The sequence below is a fragment of the Salmo salar genome, chromosome 11 (genome assembly GCF_965601325.2).
Source record: "Salmo salar chromosome 11, fSalSal1, whole genome shotgun sequence".
Classification (NCBI taxonomy): Eukaryota; Metazoa; Chordata; class Actinopteri; order Salmoniformes; family Salmonidae; genus Salmo; species Salmo salar.
In genome coordinates this window covers 38,227,501-38,243,595 of record NC_138301.1, presented here as the reverse complement: position 1 = coordinate 38,243,595, position 16,095 = coordinate 38,227,501, and the positions used below count along the sequence as shown (strand labels likewise).

General features: G+C 44.5%; 1 protein-coding gene across 2 annotated transcripts in view; it reads left to right on the top strand.

Annotated features, from left to right (window-relative positions):
* The window catches only part of LOC106591416 (A disintegrin and metalloproteinase with thrombospondin motifs 17), a 199,407-nt gene that overhangs the window by 48,358 nt on the left and 134,954 nt on the right, over positions 1–16,095 (top strand). For both annotated transcript variants that reach the window (XM_082957904.1, XM_082957903.1), the window contains exons 5-6: positions 1,879–1,962; positions 3,301–3,458. In XM_082957904.1, coding sequence (XP_082814030.1) covers positions 1,879–1,962; positions 3,301–3,458 — 242 coding nt within the window. The remainder of the gene's footprint in view (positions 1–1,878; positions 1,963–3,300; positions 3,459–16,095) is intronic.

The following is a 16,095-nucleotide window of genomic DNA, read 5'->3' as shown; positions in this document are numbered from 1 at the left end:
CCTGTGTATATTTGTTCCTAACTTCCCTGAAAAGTTGCATATCACAGGGGGCTATTCGATGCTAATGCAGAACGCCACAAGATGTTTTTGTGCTGGTCAAGGGCAGACAGGTCTGGAGTGAACCATGGACTATATCTATTCCTAGTTCTACATTTTTTGAGTGGGGCATGCTTATTTAAGATGGTGAGGAAGGCACTTTTAAAGAATAGCCAGGCATCATCTACTGACGGGATGAGGTCAATGTCATTCCAGGATACCCCGGCCAGGTCGATTAGAAAGGCCTGCTCGCAGAAGTGTTTTATCGAGCGTTTGGCAGTGATGAGGGGTGGTCGTTTGGTCACAGACCCATTACAGATGCAGGCAATGAGCCAGTGATCGCTGAGATCTTGATTGAAAACAGCAGAGGTGTATTTGGAGGGCGAGTTAGTTAGGATGACATCTCTGAGGGTGCCCGTGTTTACGGATTTGGGGTTGTACCTGGTAGGTTCATTGATAATTTGTGTGAGATTGAGGGCATCAAGCTTAGATTGTAAGATGGCCGGGGTGTTAAGCATGTCCCAGTTTAGGTCACCTAGTAGCACGAGCTCAGAAGATAGATGGGGGGCAATCAATTCACATATGATATCGAGGGCACAGCTGGGGGCAGAGGGAGGTCTATAGCAAGCGGCAACTGTGAGAGAGTTGTTTCTGGAAAGGTGAATATTTAGAAGTAGAAGCTTGAATTGTTTGGGTACAGACTTGGATAGTAATACAGAACTCTGCAGGCTATCTTTGCAGTAGATTGCAACACCGCCCCCTTTGGCAGTTCTATCTTGGCGGAAAATGTTATAGTTAGCGATGGAGATTTCAGGGTTTTTGGTGGTTTTCCTAAGCCAGGATTCAGACACGGCTAAGACATCCGGGTTGGCATTGTGTGCTAAAGCAGTGAGTAAAACAAACTTAGGGAGTAGGCTTCTATAGTTAACATGCATGAAACCAAGGCTTTTACGGTTACAGAAGTCAACAAATGAGAGCACCTGGGGAGTGGAGCTAGGCACTGCAGGACCTGGATTAACTTCCACATCACCAGAGGATCAGAGGAGAAGTAGGATAAGGGTACGGCTAAAGGCTATACGAACTGGCCGTCTAGCACGTTCGGAACAGAGAATAAAAGGAGCAGGTTTCTGGGCACGATAGCATAGATTCAAGGCATTATGTACAGGTAAGGTAGGATGTGAGTACATTGGAGGTAAACCTAGGCATTGAGTAATGATGAGAGAGATATAGTCTTTAGAGACGTTTAAACCAGGTGATGTCATCGCATATGTAGGAGGTGGAACAACATGGTTGGTTAAGGCATATTGAGCAGGGCTAGAGGCTCTACAGTGAAATAAGACAGTAATCACTAACCAGGACAGTAATGGACGAGGCATATTGATATTAGAGAGAGGCATGCATAGCCAAGTGAACATATTGGTCCAGTGAGTGGTTGGGCTGACTGGGGACACGGCGATTCAGACAGTTAGCAGGCCGATGCTAACAAGCTAACAGTTAGTAGGCCGGGGCTAAATAAGCTAGCAATTAGCAGACCGGGGCTGGCAAGCTAGCAGTTAGCAGACCGGGTTAGCAAGCAAGCAGTTGGCAGACCGGGGCTAGCAGTTAGTGCACTACTTAGTGCACTACTTTAGACCAGAGCCATATGGCCTACACCACCTTCAACACTCATGTCAGCTTTTTAGTTTGGGTGTACACGCTCGTAAATTATTGTTACTATTGATTCATTAAGAACACTGAAGTACACTGAAGTATACTCACAAATGATTGTTAGTAATGTTAATTGTTGATGAATTGTTGATTTAAACGATGATGATGATGATGATATGGCCGATACTCTTGCAGGTGTACAACATGTTTAACAGCAAGAGTCTGGGCGTCAGAATCAACATACGGGTGACCAAGCTGGTCCTGCTCCACAACCGCCCAGTAAGTTCTGACCTCTAACCTTTGACATTCTATGACCTCTTTGGAATCCTTCTGACCCACACATACTAAGTTGTTGAAGAGTCAGGGCCCACCCAACTGTTTTCTACTTAGTTTTATCATTGGCCTCAGGGCTTGTAATGTGTCTTCTGTGTGTATGAGCATGTGTGTGTGTGTGTGTGTGTGTGTGTGTGTGTGTGTGTGTGTGTGTGTGTGTGTGTGTGTGTGTGTGTGTGTGTGTGTGTGTGTGTGTGTGTGAGAGAGAAATAGAGAGAGTGAGACAGAAAGAGAAAAAGAGAAGGAATGTGTGTGCGAGTTTCCCACTGTTTTCCCCTTCCTATTTTATTGCCTGTCTCTCTACTTTAACAGGGCCCTGGAGAGCCAGTCTAAATTGGTGTCAAGTGTGTGTGTGTGTGCATACATGCTTGCTTTTATGTGTGTGTGTGTGTGTGTGTGTGTGTGTGTGTGTGTGTGTGTGTGTGTGTGTGTGTGTGTGTGTGTGTGTGTGTGTGTGTGTGTGTGTGTGTGTGTGTGTGTGTGTGTGTGTGAGTGTGCATCTTGGCAGAGCAGTACTGATAAGAGTCAGTATAATAACGTGTCTGGGTCCAGCATCTTTAAATAGCTATCTCTCCCTAAACTCCCTCAGCACGGCTCCGGGGTGAAGTTTCCCTTAGTACAGATCTAGGATCAGCTTCCCCTCCCCCAATCCTAACCTTAATCATTAGTGGTGGAAAACTATTATTGACCAAATATCAGCAATTAGGGGGAACTTCACCCCTACACCCTCAGCAGGGCTTTATACCTCAATAATAGTACTGCATATAATGTCCCATTAGGAAAGTCACTACGACCAACCTCTGTGCCAGAACAAAGCTACACGGTCGATGTCGCCCTTATGCACAGATCTAGGATCAGCTTGGAAAAGGCTCAACAGACCTTCGCCTAGCTTTCTTGAGGACACTTCATCCTAATACAAGGGCTTTTGTCACTTCTCCTCTTTCCACAGGGAGGGAGAGGTCCTGGGAGAGCTCCTATCAATTCTCCTCTATTATTGTCTCCTTGTTTCTTGTCTCCTTTCCTCATCTCCTTCCCTGACCCTGTGTGTGATGCTGTCCTGTTTTCTCCACAGGACAGGCTGAAGATGGGCCACCATGGAGAGAGGGCTCTGGAAAGATTATGTCCTCATCTCCTTTCATTATTTCCTTGTCTTGTCTCCTTCCCTGTTTCCTCTACAGGACAGGCTGAAAGTGGGCCACCACAGAGAGAGGGCTCTGGAAAGATTATGTCCTCATCTCCTCTCATTATTTCCTTGTCTTGTCTCCTTCCCTGTTTCCTCTACAGGACAGGCTGAAAGTGGGCCACCATGGAGAGAGGTCCCTGGAGAGCTTCTGTCAGTGGCAATGGGAGGAGTACGGCGGCCCCCGTTACCTAGGCAACAATTACGTGCCCGGGGGCAGGGATGACATCCCACCTGTGGACACAGCCGTGCTCGTCACTAGGTAACTGTCATTGTCACTGTCACGCTTCCAATCACACTGCCACTATCCAGGACTGGCACTGTTATCACTCTGTATCTGATATAGTCTCCTGCTTTCTCTCCCTGCTCTCTCTCTCTCTCTCCCTGCTCTCTCTCTCTCCCTGCTCTCTCTCTCCCTGCTCGCTCTCTCTCTCTCTCCCTGCTCTCTCTCTCTCAATTTCAATTCAAGGGGCTTTATTGGCATGAGCCAAAGCAAGTGAAATAGATGATAAACAAAAGTGAAATAAATAATAAAAAATGAACAGTAAACATTACACTCACAAAAAGTTCAAAAGAATAAAGACATTTCAAATGTCACATTAGGTGCAAATAGTTAAAGTACAAAAGGAAAAATAAATAAACATAAATATGGGTTGTATTTACAATGGTGTTTGTTCTTCACTGCTTGCCCTTTTCTTGTGGCAACAGGTCACAAATCTTGCTGCTGTGTTGGCACACTGTGGTATTTCACCCAGTAGATATGGGAGTTTATTAAAATTGGATTTGTTTTCAATTTCTTTGTGGGCCTGTGGTCATACATGTGGAAGGAGGTCAGGAAGTGTAGCTCAGTTTCCACCTCATTTTGTGGGCAGTGTGCACATAGCCTGTCTTCCCTTTCTCAATAGCAAGGCTATGCTCACTGAGTCTGTACATAGTCAGAGCGTTCTTTAAGTTTGGGTCAGTCACAGTGGTCAGATATTCTGCGACTGTGTACTCTGTTTAGGGCCAAATAGCATTCTAGTTTGCTCAGTTTTTTTGTTAATTCTTTCCAATGTGTGAAGTAATTCTATTTTTGTTTTCTCATGATTTGGTTGGGTCTGTCTCTCTCTTTCTCTCTCTCTGTCTTTCTCTCTCTCTATCTCTCTGTCTCTCTGTCTCTCTCTCTCTCTCTCTCTCTCTCTCTCTCTCTCTGTCTCTCTCTCTCTCTCTCTCTCTCTCTCTCTCTCTCTCTCTCTCTCTCTCTCTCTCTCTCTCTCTCTGTCTCTCTCTCTCTATCTCTCTCTCTCTCTCTCTCTCTGTCTCTCTATCTATCTCTCTCTGTCTCTCTCTCTCTCTGTCTCTCTCTGTCTCTCTCTCTCTCTGTCTCTCTCTATCTCTCTCTCTCTCTATTGCTCTCTCTCTCTCGCTCTCATTTCAATTCAATTTCAATGTAGGGGCTTTATTGGCATGAGAAACATGTTTCCCAACACATATCTCTGTCTGTCTTTCTATCTACAGTGCTGTGAAAATGATTTACCCTCTTTCTGATTTTCTTTATTTTTGTATATTTTTGATACTGAATGTTATCAGATCTTAAACCCAAACCTAATATTAGATAATGGGAACCTGAGTTTACAAATAACCCGAAAATGTATTTATTTAGGGGAAACTTCTCCCTGGAGCGTGTCTGTATCAGACTTGAGTTCAAACAGTATGGGGTCTCTGTATCTGTATACATCTCATACTCTAACGAAGGTATTTTCAAGTTTAGTATATGAAATCACTGACATTTGCATCTGATCTAAGTGTGGAAAACGAATTTCTTTGTTCTGCCCACACCTCTATGACCCACTGTCTCTCTCTGTAGCTCTCTCTCTCTCTCTCTCTCTCTCTCTCTCTCTCTCTCTCTCTCTATTTCTCACTGTCTCTCTCTCTCTCTCTCTCTCTCTCTCTCTCTCTCTCTCTCTCTCTCTCTCTCTCTCTTACGCTCTCTCTCTCCCACTTACTCCTCTTATTCACTCTCTCTCTCTCTCTCTCTCTCTCGCTCTCTCTCTTTCTCTCTCTCTCCCACTCTTACTCCTCTTATTCACTCGCTATCTCTCTCTAGTTTCTCTCTTTCTTTCTCTCTCTGTCTCTCTCTCCCTCTATCTCTCTCTCACTGCCTTGCCTTCACCTCTTGTCACACACTGCCATTCTCTCATGATCTCTCTGTCTATTTCTCTCTTTCTCCATGTCTCTTTCTATCAATTTCAATTCAGTAGACTTTATTGACTTGGTAAGTTAAATTACTTACATTGTCAAAGTGTACATACAGTACCAGTCAAAAGTTTGGACACACCTATTCATTCAACGGTTTTACATTGTAGAATAATAGTGAAGACATTAAAACTATGAAATGATCCATATTAAATCATGTAGTAACCAAAAAAATTGTTAAACAAATCAAAATATGTTATATATTTTAGATTCTTCAAAGTAGCCACCCTTTGCCTTGATGACAGCTTTGCACACTATTGGCATTCTCTCAACCAGCTTCATGAGGAAGGCTTTTCCAACAGTCTTGAAGGAGTTCCCACATATGCTTTTCCTTCGGTCTGCAGTCCAACTCATCCCAAACCATCTCAATTGGGTTGAGGTCGGGTGATTGTGGAGGCCAGGTCAAATAGCCCTTACACAGCCTGGAGGTGTGTTTTTGGTCATTGTCCTGTTGAAAAACAAATGATAGTCCTAACTAAGCGCTAGCCGGATGGGTTGGCAGAATGCTGTAGTATTCATGCTGGTTAAGTGTGCCTTGAATTCTAAATAAATCACTGACAGTGTCACCAGCAAAGCACCCCCACACCTCCTCCATGCTTCACGGTGGGAACCACACATGTAACGTTTTTTTAACCTTTTCTTAACTAGGCAAGTCAGTTAAGAACAAATTCTTATTTACAATGACGGCCTACCACAGCCAAACCCAGACAACACTGGGCCAATTGTGCGCCACACTATGGGACTCCCAATCACGGCCGGATGTGACACAGCCTGGATTTGAACCAGGGACTGTAGTGACACCTATTGCACTGAGATGCAGTGCCTTAGACTGCTGCGCCACTCGGGAGCCAGAGTGGCGATGAGATCATCCGTTCACCTACTCTGCGTCTCACAAAGACACGGTGGTTTGTACCAAAAATCTCAAATTTGGACTCATCAGACCAAAGGATAGATTTCCACCGGTCTAATGTCCATTGCTCATGTTTCTTGGCCCAAGCAAGTCTCTTCTTATTATTGGTGTACTTCAGTAGTGGTTTCTTTGCAGAAATTTGACCATGAAGGCCTAATTCACGCAGTCTCCTCTGAACAGTTAATGTTTAGATGTGTCTGTTACTTGAACTCTGTGAAGCATTTATTTGGGCCAATTGCCAATTTAGCAATTTTGTTGCTAGATTTTGCAACTTTTCAGACTACCCTGGCAACTTTTGTTTCAAACAGCACCTAGCAACAAATTTAGCTACTTTAAAAAAGTGACTCAAACGTTAAAATGCACGCATTTTCCCTCTAAATGACACAAAAACGATTTTCTGTGTCACACACTCAGTCACAACACACGTGCCTGGCTGCAAAAGTGCATTGTGAGTGACGTCAGCAGCAGGCGCTCAGCTCGTGCACAGGCAGCAGCAGGCCAGCAGCAATTTCAGCAAATTGCAAATCATTTTTGGCTGACTGCAGCAGCAGTAGTATGCGTTCGACAAGACAAACCAAATGAATATAGTTGGTCACGAATATTTGATCTTGAACAGAACTTACAACATCAATCAACATGTCTCAATCAAAACTGTACAGCCAGAAGTACAGAAAATAGTGGGAGTCTGTACCTGAATTTAAAGGGTGGCTGAAGCCAGTAATTGGGGATGATTGTCGGCCATACTGTGCGTACTGCAAATCAGATATGCATGGAAAAATGTATGACATCAAAAAACATTGTGCTACAGCAATGTATATAAATGAATCAAAACCGTACAACACTGCAACGCAGTCTACATTACCACAGTTGGTTAAGAAAGTGGATAACGGCAAAATTGCAGAAGCTACTATGGCAATGGCCATTGCGGAGCATTATTCGCTGCTAGCATGCCACCATTTAGGTATGGCTTGTATAGCTGCCTTTTCAGATTCTGTGGCAGCAACAAACTCCCAAATGCACCGCACCAAGTGCACAGAAATGATTAGGGGAGTACTGGCTCCTTATTTTCTCAAAAGGGTATCATCAGATTTGGGCTGATGGGGGAGGGGGGCGATGCCAGATCAATAACAAAGGCAGTAGTTGAATTTCTGGAGAAGTGTAACCTTAAAAAAGAGAATCTTCAGGGTATTGGCACTGATACTGCGTCAGTGATGATTGGGGTGCACAAGATTTTAAAGGAAGAATGTGCATTGCCCAATTTGGTACTCATGCGCTGTGTGTGCCATTCTTTACAATTGGCTGTCAGTGCAGCATCCAAAGAAACCATCCCTAGGAGTGTTGAGTACTTTATCAGGGAAACCTACAACTGGTTTTCCATTTCCCCAAAACGGCGCGAGGCGTTTCAAAGCAGTGTATGCCACCATTAATTGTGGCCAGAAACCCCTGCAGATCACCAAAGTGTGTGCCACTGTCACGACTTCCACCGAAGGTGGCTCCTCTCCCTGTTCGGGCGGCGCTCGGCGGTCGTCGTCGCCGGTCTACTAGCTGTCAGCGATCCCTTTTCCTTTTCGTTTGGTTTTGTCTGTCTTGTGTTTCACCTGTGTCTAGTTTAGGTTCATTAGTGGGGTATTTAATCTCACCCTACCTGTTTGGTTTCGTGCGGGATTGTTTGGTTACCTGTCGTTGGTTTTGGGTTGCGTTTATTTTTGTTTGGGTAAAACAAGTGTGTTTTTCTGGACTGTGTTCCGGAGTATTTCGTGGGCTGCTGTTGGTCCTGTGCTCATTCTATGGATGGACTCTTGAAAAAACGCCTTATCTATATTTTTACTCTCCTGTGCCTGACTTCACACCCACCTCTCCTAGGGAGCACCTGACAGCCACACGTTGGCTATCGATTGAGCCTGCGGTAACTCGTATATTGAGCCAGTGGGAAGAACTGAAACCCACTTTGAGTTGACCAAGGCCAGTGAGCATTGCTACATGGCGGATGTGCTCCACACCATGTACATGGACAAGACCAACTATGTCTACCTGACATTCTTGAAATCAATCCGGTCCGACGTACAAATTGCAGTGAAGTCATTTGAGGGAGAGCAAACAGATCCTGTCATGCTTTTGGACAATCTGGTACACCTTTTAACATCAATTTGCAGCAGAGTAGTCAACCCTATGGCAAAAATGGATGTCCTGAAGGATTTCCAAGATGGCGTAGCAGTCAGACGTTTTTGTCCTGTCGTGTCCCTTGTATATATCTTTTTACATCTTTTTCTTCGCATATCTTTTAAAAATATTTTCCTAAACCTCAACTTCTAAATACTCTCCTGCAACCCGCCTCACCCAATGTGGCGTGGATCTGTTTTTTTTTAATAACGTATTTCTATTTACTTCGGATCTGGAATCCTTCAACTGAAGCTAGCCAGCTAACTACCTACCAGCTATCAGTCAGCAAACCATTGCTAGCGGTCACCAGGTAACCTTTAGCTCGGAAAGCTCTCGCCAGTTCGAACAACGTGACTCAAACCAGAGCATAACAGACCTGTTGTTATTTTTATTTTTTTCCCCCCATATCCCTGGATTCCTACCGCAAACTCTGAACATTTTCATCTGGATCTTCGCAACTAGCTAACCGCAATCCCGGGTGACTACTCCTGGCTAGCGTTTCCATCCCAGAGCAAGCACCAATTAGCCTGAAGCTAGCTCGGCCAGGGCTCCTGTGCTACCACCGAAGCCCACTCCTGGGCTACAATATCCGGACCCCTTCTACTGCCGGTACGGGGCACGAAACCCTGCCGATCCTCTACGACTGGAATACCGACATAATCTGGCCGAGGATTCCAACAGGCCCCTCAGGCGCGACGTCCGCTGAAGGCCCATTCTGCTAACCGGCCTGCTAGCTATCTAGAGCTACTTGGAACCCTACTAATTCCACGACTGGTCTATCAACGTCACAGCGTGAAGAGGCAAAAACAGACTTACCCCCATCGCGACGTCCCCCAAAGGCTAACTTGCTAGCCCCGGTCTGCTAACTGCTAGCTTGCCTGCCCCAGTCTGCTAACTGCTAGCCCCGGTCTGCCAACTGCTTGCTTGCTAACCCGGTCTGCTAACTGCTAGCTTGCCAGCCCCGGTCTGCTAATTGCTAGCTTGTTAAGCTCCGGCCTACTAACTGTTAGCTTGTTAGCATCGGCCTGCTATCTGTCTGAATCGCCGTGTCCCCAGTAAGCCCAACCACTTACTGGACCAATATGTTCACTTGGCTATGCATGCCTCTCTCTAATGTCAATATGCCTTGTCCATTACTGTCCTGGTTAGTGATTACTGTCTTGTTTCACTGTAGAGCCTCTAGCCCTGCTCAATATGCCTTAACCAACCATGTTGTTCCATCTCCTACATATGCGATGACATCACCTGGTTTAATACGTCTCTAGAGACTATATCTCTCTCATCATTACTCAATGCCTAGGTTTACCTCCAATGTACTCACATCCTACCTTACCTTTGTCTGTACACAATGCCTTGAATCTATGCTATCGTGCCCAGAAACCTGCTCCTTTTACTCTGTTCCAAACGTGCTAGACGGCCAGTTCGTATAGCCTTTAGCCGTATCCTTCTCCTCCTTCTCCTCTGTTCCTCTGGTGATGTGGAGGTTAATCCAGGTCCTGCAGTGCCTAGCTCCACTCCCACTCCCCAGGTGCTCTCATTTGTTGACTTCTGTAACCGTAAAAGCCTTGGTTTCATGCATGTTAACATTAGAATCCTACTCCCTAAGTTTGTTTTACTCACTGCTTTAGCACACTCTGCCAACCCGGATGTCTTAGCCATGCCTGAATCCTGGCTTAGGAAAACCACCAAAAACCCTGAAATCTCCATCGCTAACTATAACATTTTCCACCAAGATAGAACTGCCAAAGGGGGCGGTGTGGCAATCTACTGCAAAGATAGCCTGCAGAGTTCTGTATTACTAACCAAGTCTGTACCCAAACAATTCGAGCTTCTACTTCTAAAAATTCACCTTTCCAGAAACAAGTCTCTCACAGTTGCCGCTTGCTATAGACCTCTCTCTGCCCCCAGCTGTGCCCTCAATACCATATGTGAATTGATTGCCCCCCATCTATCTTCTGAGCTCGTGCTACTAGGTGACCTAAACTGGGACATGCTTAACACTCCAGCCATCCTACAATCTAAGCTTGATGCCCTCAATCTCACACAAATTATCAATGAACCTACCAGGTACAACCCCAAATCCGTAAACATGGGCACACTCATAGATGTCATCCTAACTATCTCGCCCTCCAAATACACCTCGCTGTTTTCAATCAAGATCTCAGCGGTCACTGCCTCATTGCCTGCATCCGTAATGGGTCTGTGATCAAACGACCACCCCTCATCACTGTCAAATGCTCCCTAAAACACTTCTGCGAGCAGGCCTTTCTAATCGACCTGGCCGGGGCATCCTGGAATGACATTGACCTCATCCCGTCAGTAGATGATGCCTGGCTATTCTTTAAAAGTGCCTTCCTCACCATCTTAAATAAGCATGCCCCACTCAAAAAATGTAAAACTAGGAATAGATATAGTTCTTGGTTCACTCCAGACCTGTCTGCCCTTGACCAGCACAAAAACATCCTGTGGTGTTCTGCATTAGCATCGAATAGCCCCCTGTGATATGCAACTTTTCAGGGAAGTTAGGAACAAATATACACAGGCAGTTAGAAAAGCTAAGGCTAGCTTTTTCAAACAGAAATTTGCATCCTGTCGTACTAACTCTAAAAAGTTCTTGTACACTGTAAAGTCCATGGAGAATAAGAGCACCTCCTCCCAGCTGCCCACTGCTCTGAGGCTAGGAAACACTGTTACCACCAATAAATCCACTATAATTGAGAATTTCAATAAGCACTTCTCTACGGCTGGCCATGCTTTCCACCTGGCTACCCCTACCCTGGTCAACTGCCCGGCACCCTCCACAGCAACCCGCCAAAGCCCCCACCATGTCTCCTTCACCCAAATCCAGATAGCTGATGTTCTGAAAGAGCTGCAAAATCTGGACCCATACAAATCAGCCGGGCTAGACAATCTGGACCCTCTCTTTCTAAAATGATCTGCCGAAATTGTTGCAACCCCTATTACTAGCCTGTTCAACCTCTCTTTCGTATCGTCTGAGATTCCCAAAGATTGGAAAGCTGCCACGGTCATCCCCCTCTTCAAAGGGGGTGACACTCTAGACCCAAACTGCTACAGACCTATATCTATCCTACCCTGTCTTTCTAAGGTCTTCGAAAGCCAAGTTAACAAACAGATTACTGACCATTTCAAATCCCACCGTACCTTCTCCGCTATGCAATCTGGTTTCAGAGCTGGTCATGGGTGCACCTCAGCCACGCTCAAGGTCCTAAACGACATCATAACCGCCATCGATAAGAGACATTACTGTGCAGCCGTTTTCATCGACCTGGCCAAGGCTTTCGACTCTGTCAATCACCACATTCTTATTGGCAGACTCGACAGCCTTGGTTTCTCAAATGATTGCCTCACCTGGTTTACCAACTACTTCTCTGATTGAGTTCAGTGTGTCAAATTGGAGGGCCTGTTGTCCGGACCTCTGCCAGTCTCTATGGGTGTGCCACAGGGTTCAATTCTCGGGCTGACTCTTCTCTGTGTACATCAATGATGTTGCTCTTGCTGCTGGTGATTCTCTGATCCACCTCTTCGCAGACGACACCATTCTGTATACCTCTGGCCCCTCTTTGGACACTGTGTTAACTAACCTCCAGACGAGCTTCAATGCCATACAACTCTCTTTTCGTGGCCTTAAACGCAGGTAAAACTAAATGCATGCTGTTCAATCGATCACTGCCTGCACCTGCTCGCCCGTCCAGCATCACTACTCTGGACGGCTCTGACTTAGAATATGTGGACAACTACAAATACCTGGGAGTCTGGTTAGACTGTAAACTCTCCTTCCAGACTCACATTAAGCATCTCCAATCCAAAATTAAATCTAAAATCGGCTTCCTATATCGGAACAAAGCTTCCTTCACTCATGCTGCCGAACACACCCTCGTAAAACTGACCATCCTACCGATCCTCAACTTCGGTGATGTCATCTATAAAATAGCCTCCAACACTCTACTCAACAAACTGGATGCAGTCTATCACAGTGCCATCCGTTTTGTCACCAAAGCCCCATACACTACCCACCATTGCGACCTGTACGCTCTCGTTGGTTGGCCCTCGCTTCATACTCGTCGCCAAACCCACTGGCTACAGGTTATCTACAAGTCTCTGCTAGGTACAGCCCCGCCTTATCTCAGCTCACTGGTCACCATAGCAGCACCCACTCGTAGCATGCGCTCCAGCAGGTATATCTCACTGGTCACCCCCAAAGCCAATTCCTCAATTTGGCCGCCTTTCCTTCCAGTCCTCTTTTGCAAATGACTGGAACGAACTGCAAAAATCTCTGAAGCTGAAGACTCATATCTCCCTCACTAGCTTTAAGCACCAGCTGTCAGAGCAGCTCACAGATCACTGCACCTGTACATAGCCCATCTGTAAACAGCCCATCTATCTACCTACCTCATCCCCATACTGTATTTATTTATTTATTTATCTTGCTCCTTTGCACCCCAGTATCTCTACTTGCACATTCATCTTCTGCACATCTACCATTCCAGTGAATAATTGCTATATTGTAATTACTTTGCCACCATGGCCTATTTATTGCCTTAACTTACCTCATTTGCACTCACTGTATATAGACTTTTTGTTTTATTTTGTTCTACTGTATTATTGACTGTATGTTTTGTTTATTCCATGTGTAACTCTGTGTTGTTGTATGTGCCGAATTGCTACACTTTATCTTGGCCAGGTCGCGGTTGCAAATGAGAACTTGTTCTCAACTAGCCTACCTGGTTAAATAAAGGTTAAATAAAAAATAAACATCTCACTCTATCACCATACCTTGGGTACCTTTTCGAGAGCACGGTGTACCAACTCAGTCTTGCGCCAGAGGACAAAAAGGTCATTCGGAGACAGTCAACTACATTGTTGCTTTAAGCACGGAGCTGCAAGCAAGGCTTCCAGACAACCTTGAAGCCTTGCGAAACATGGCCTTGTTCAGTGTTAAGGAAACGCTAAAGCACAATAAAGGCACCACTGAAATTATTAAAGGATCTGAGCTACTGTTGTACCAGCCCCAAACAATTGATAAAATTGGAGAAACATCCATCTGTTTAGGTGGGACTTAAATGAAAATACAGTCGAGTTTTGGAGTGAAGTGAATAACTACACGGACTCTTCTGGGTCAAATCCATTTGACGAACTGTGCAAAGCTGCAGTCGCTGCCTTCTCCTTGCCACACTCAAATGCGGAGGTTGAACGGCTGTTCAGCCAAATGAGTGTGGTCAAGTCAAAGTTAAGAAATAGAATGTCACTGCACACTCTCAATTCCATACTCCTGGTGCGGTACGGACTGAAGCTGTCTGGTGATACCTGTTACCAGCATAAACTACCAAGTGAAGTTCTGCAGCAGTTTGGTACCACAGCAGCATACAGCTTTAAGGCCACTCCATCCTCCTCTGCTGGTTCCAGCTCTGTGACAATGCAGCTGGACAGTGAAGATAAAGAGGATTATCTTGGCAATCTATGATTCATCATATTTACTGTGCGTATGCAAGGAGTGGACTTTCTGGAACTGGCGGAGACACACTCTGCTGATGGTGGCAGTGTGTACTGCAGTGTGAGCGAGAACAGTGGCAATATCTGGAGGAAACCATTGAGCAGCTAGCCAGCCAACCAGCACAACAACCTGGAGAGAGCTAGAGAGAGATGCCTAGCGCACACATCATTATTTGAGTTAATTTGCTTCTTCAATAAGATAGCATATATACCTTCTTATTAGCTTGTACCTAGAATTGTTGATCAGTTAGCTAGCATGTTAACTAACTACCAATACATTGCTTAAAACTATAATTGTTCAGAATGTGTAGGTTAACTAGTTAAAAATAAAATAATTAAATGTAATTGTTCAATAATGTGTAATGTGTAATTGTTCAATAATTCAATGTGTTGTGTTTGAAAATAAAAATATCTGATCATATAACATGTGTTGTGTTTATATTACTTTTACAAATAAAAATATGTGATAATAAACAAACAAAACTAAACTAACAAATGCCAAATCATATTTTTCGCTGAGATGGCCAGTCAATTTGAGTAACGTTATTGTGTATTCTACGTAATGACGCAGTTTTACGTTATTGACGTCATCACGCAATGACTTCATAACGTGTATTTAGCAACTTTTAGCAACAAATCGACCTGCTTCTAGCAACTGAGTTAACTGACGTGCAGTTAACTCTAATTAACTTATCCTCTGCAGCAGAGGTAACTCTGGGTCTTCCTTTCCTGTGGCGGTCCTCATGAGAGCCAGTTTCATCATAGCGCTTGATGGTTTTTGCGGCTGCACTTGAAGAAAAGTTGAAAGTTCTTGAAATTTTCCGCATTGACTGACCTTCATGTTTTAAAGCAATGATGGACTGTTGTTTCTCTTTGCTTATTTGAGCTGTTCTTGCCATAATATGGACTTGGTCTTTTACCAAATAGAGCTATTTTCTGTATAGCACCTCTACCTTGTGACAACACATCTGATTGTCTCAAACGCATTAAGAAGGAAAAACATTAGACACATTTACTTTTAACAAGGCACACCTGTTAAATGAAATGCATTCCAGGTGACTACCTCGTGAAGCTGGTTGAGAGGATGACAAGAGTGTGCAATGCTGTCATCATTGCAAAGGGTGGTGTCACATCCTGACCAGCAGAGGGAGCAATTGGATTCGTTTTGGTCAGGATGTGGCAGGGTATGAAAGCCACATGACATGGTATGAAAGCCACATGACATGGTATGAAAGCCACAACAAAATAAAATGGGGAAATAATATTGATATTACACTGGCTCCAGTTCATCTATAAGTCTCTGCTAGGTAAAGCCCCGCCTTATCTCAGCTCACTGGTCACCATAGCAACACCCACCCGTAGCACGTGCTCCAGCAGGTATATTTCACTAGTCATCCCCAAAGCCAACACCTCCTTTGGCCACCTTTCCTTCCAGTTCTCTGCTGCCAATGACTGGAACGAATTGCAAAAATCACTGAAGCTGGAGACTTATATCTCCCTCACTAACTCTAAGCATCAGCTGTCAGAGCAGCTTACCGATCACTGCACCTGTACACAGCCCATCTGTAAATAGCCCATCCAACTACCTCATCCCCATATTATTATTTTAAATTATTTTACTCTTTAGCACCCCAGTATCTCCACCTACTCATCATCATCTGCACATCTTTCACTTCAGTGTTAATGCTAAATTGTAATTATTTCGCCACTATTGCCTATTTATTGCCTTAACTCCCTAATCTTACTACATTTTCACACACTGTATATATATTTTTATATTGTGTTATAGACTGTACGTTTGTTTATCCCATGTGTAACTCTGTGTTGTTGTTTTTGTCGCACTGCTTTGCTTTATCTTGGCCAGGTCGCAGTTGTAAATGAGAACTTTTTCTCAACTGGCCTACCTGGTTAAATAAAGGTGAAATAATTGTATTTATTTTTTTAATTACATTGCACTTTTCACTGTCTGTCCCTCAGGATGTGGCAGGAGGATGCATATTTGGCTGCCAAAACTGCACATTGAGGCTTTTCACACAATAAATATTTTTTTTCTTCTAATTCTTTGTAATGAATGATCATTTTG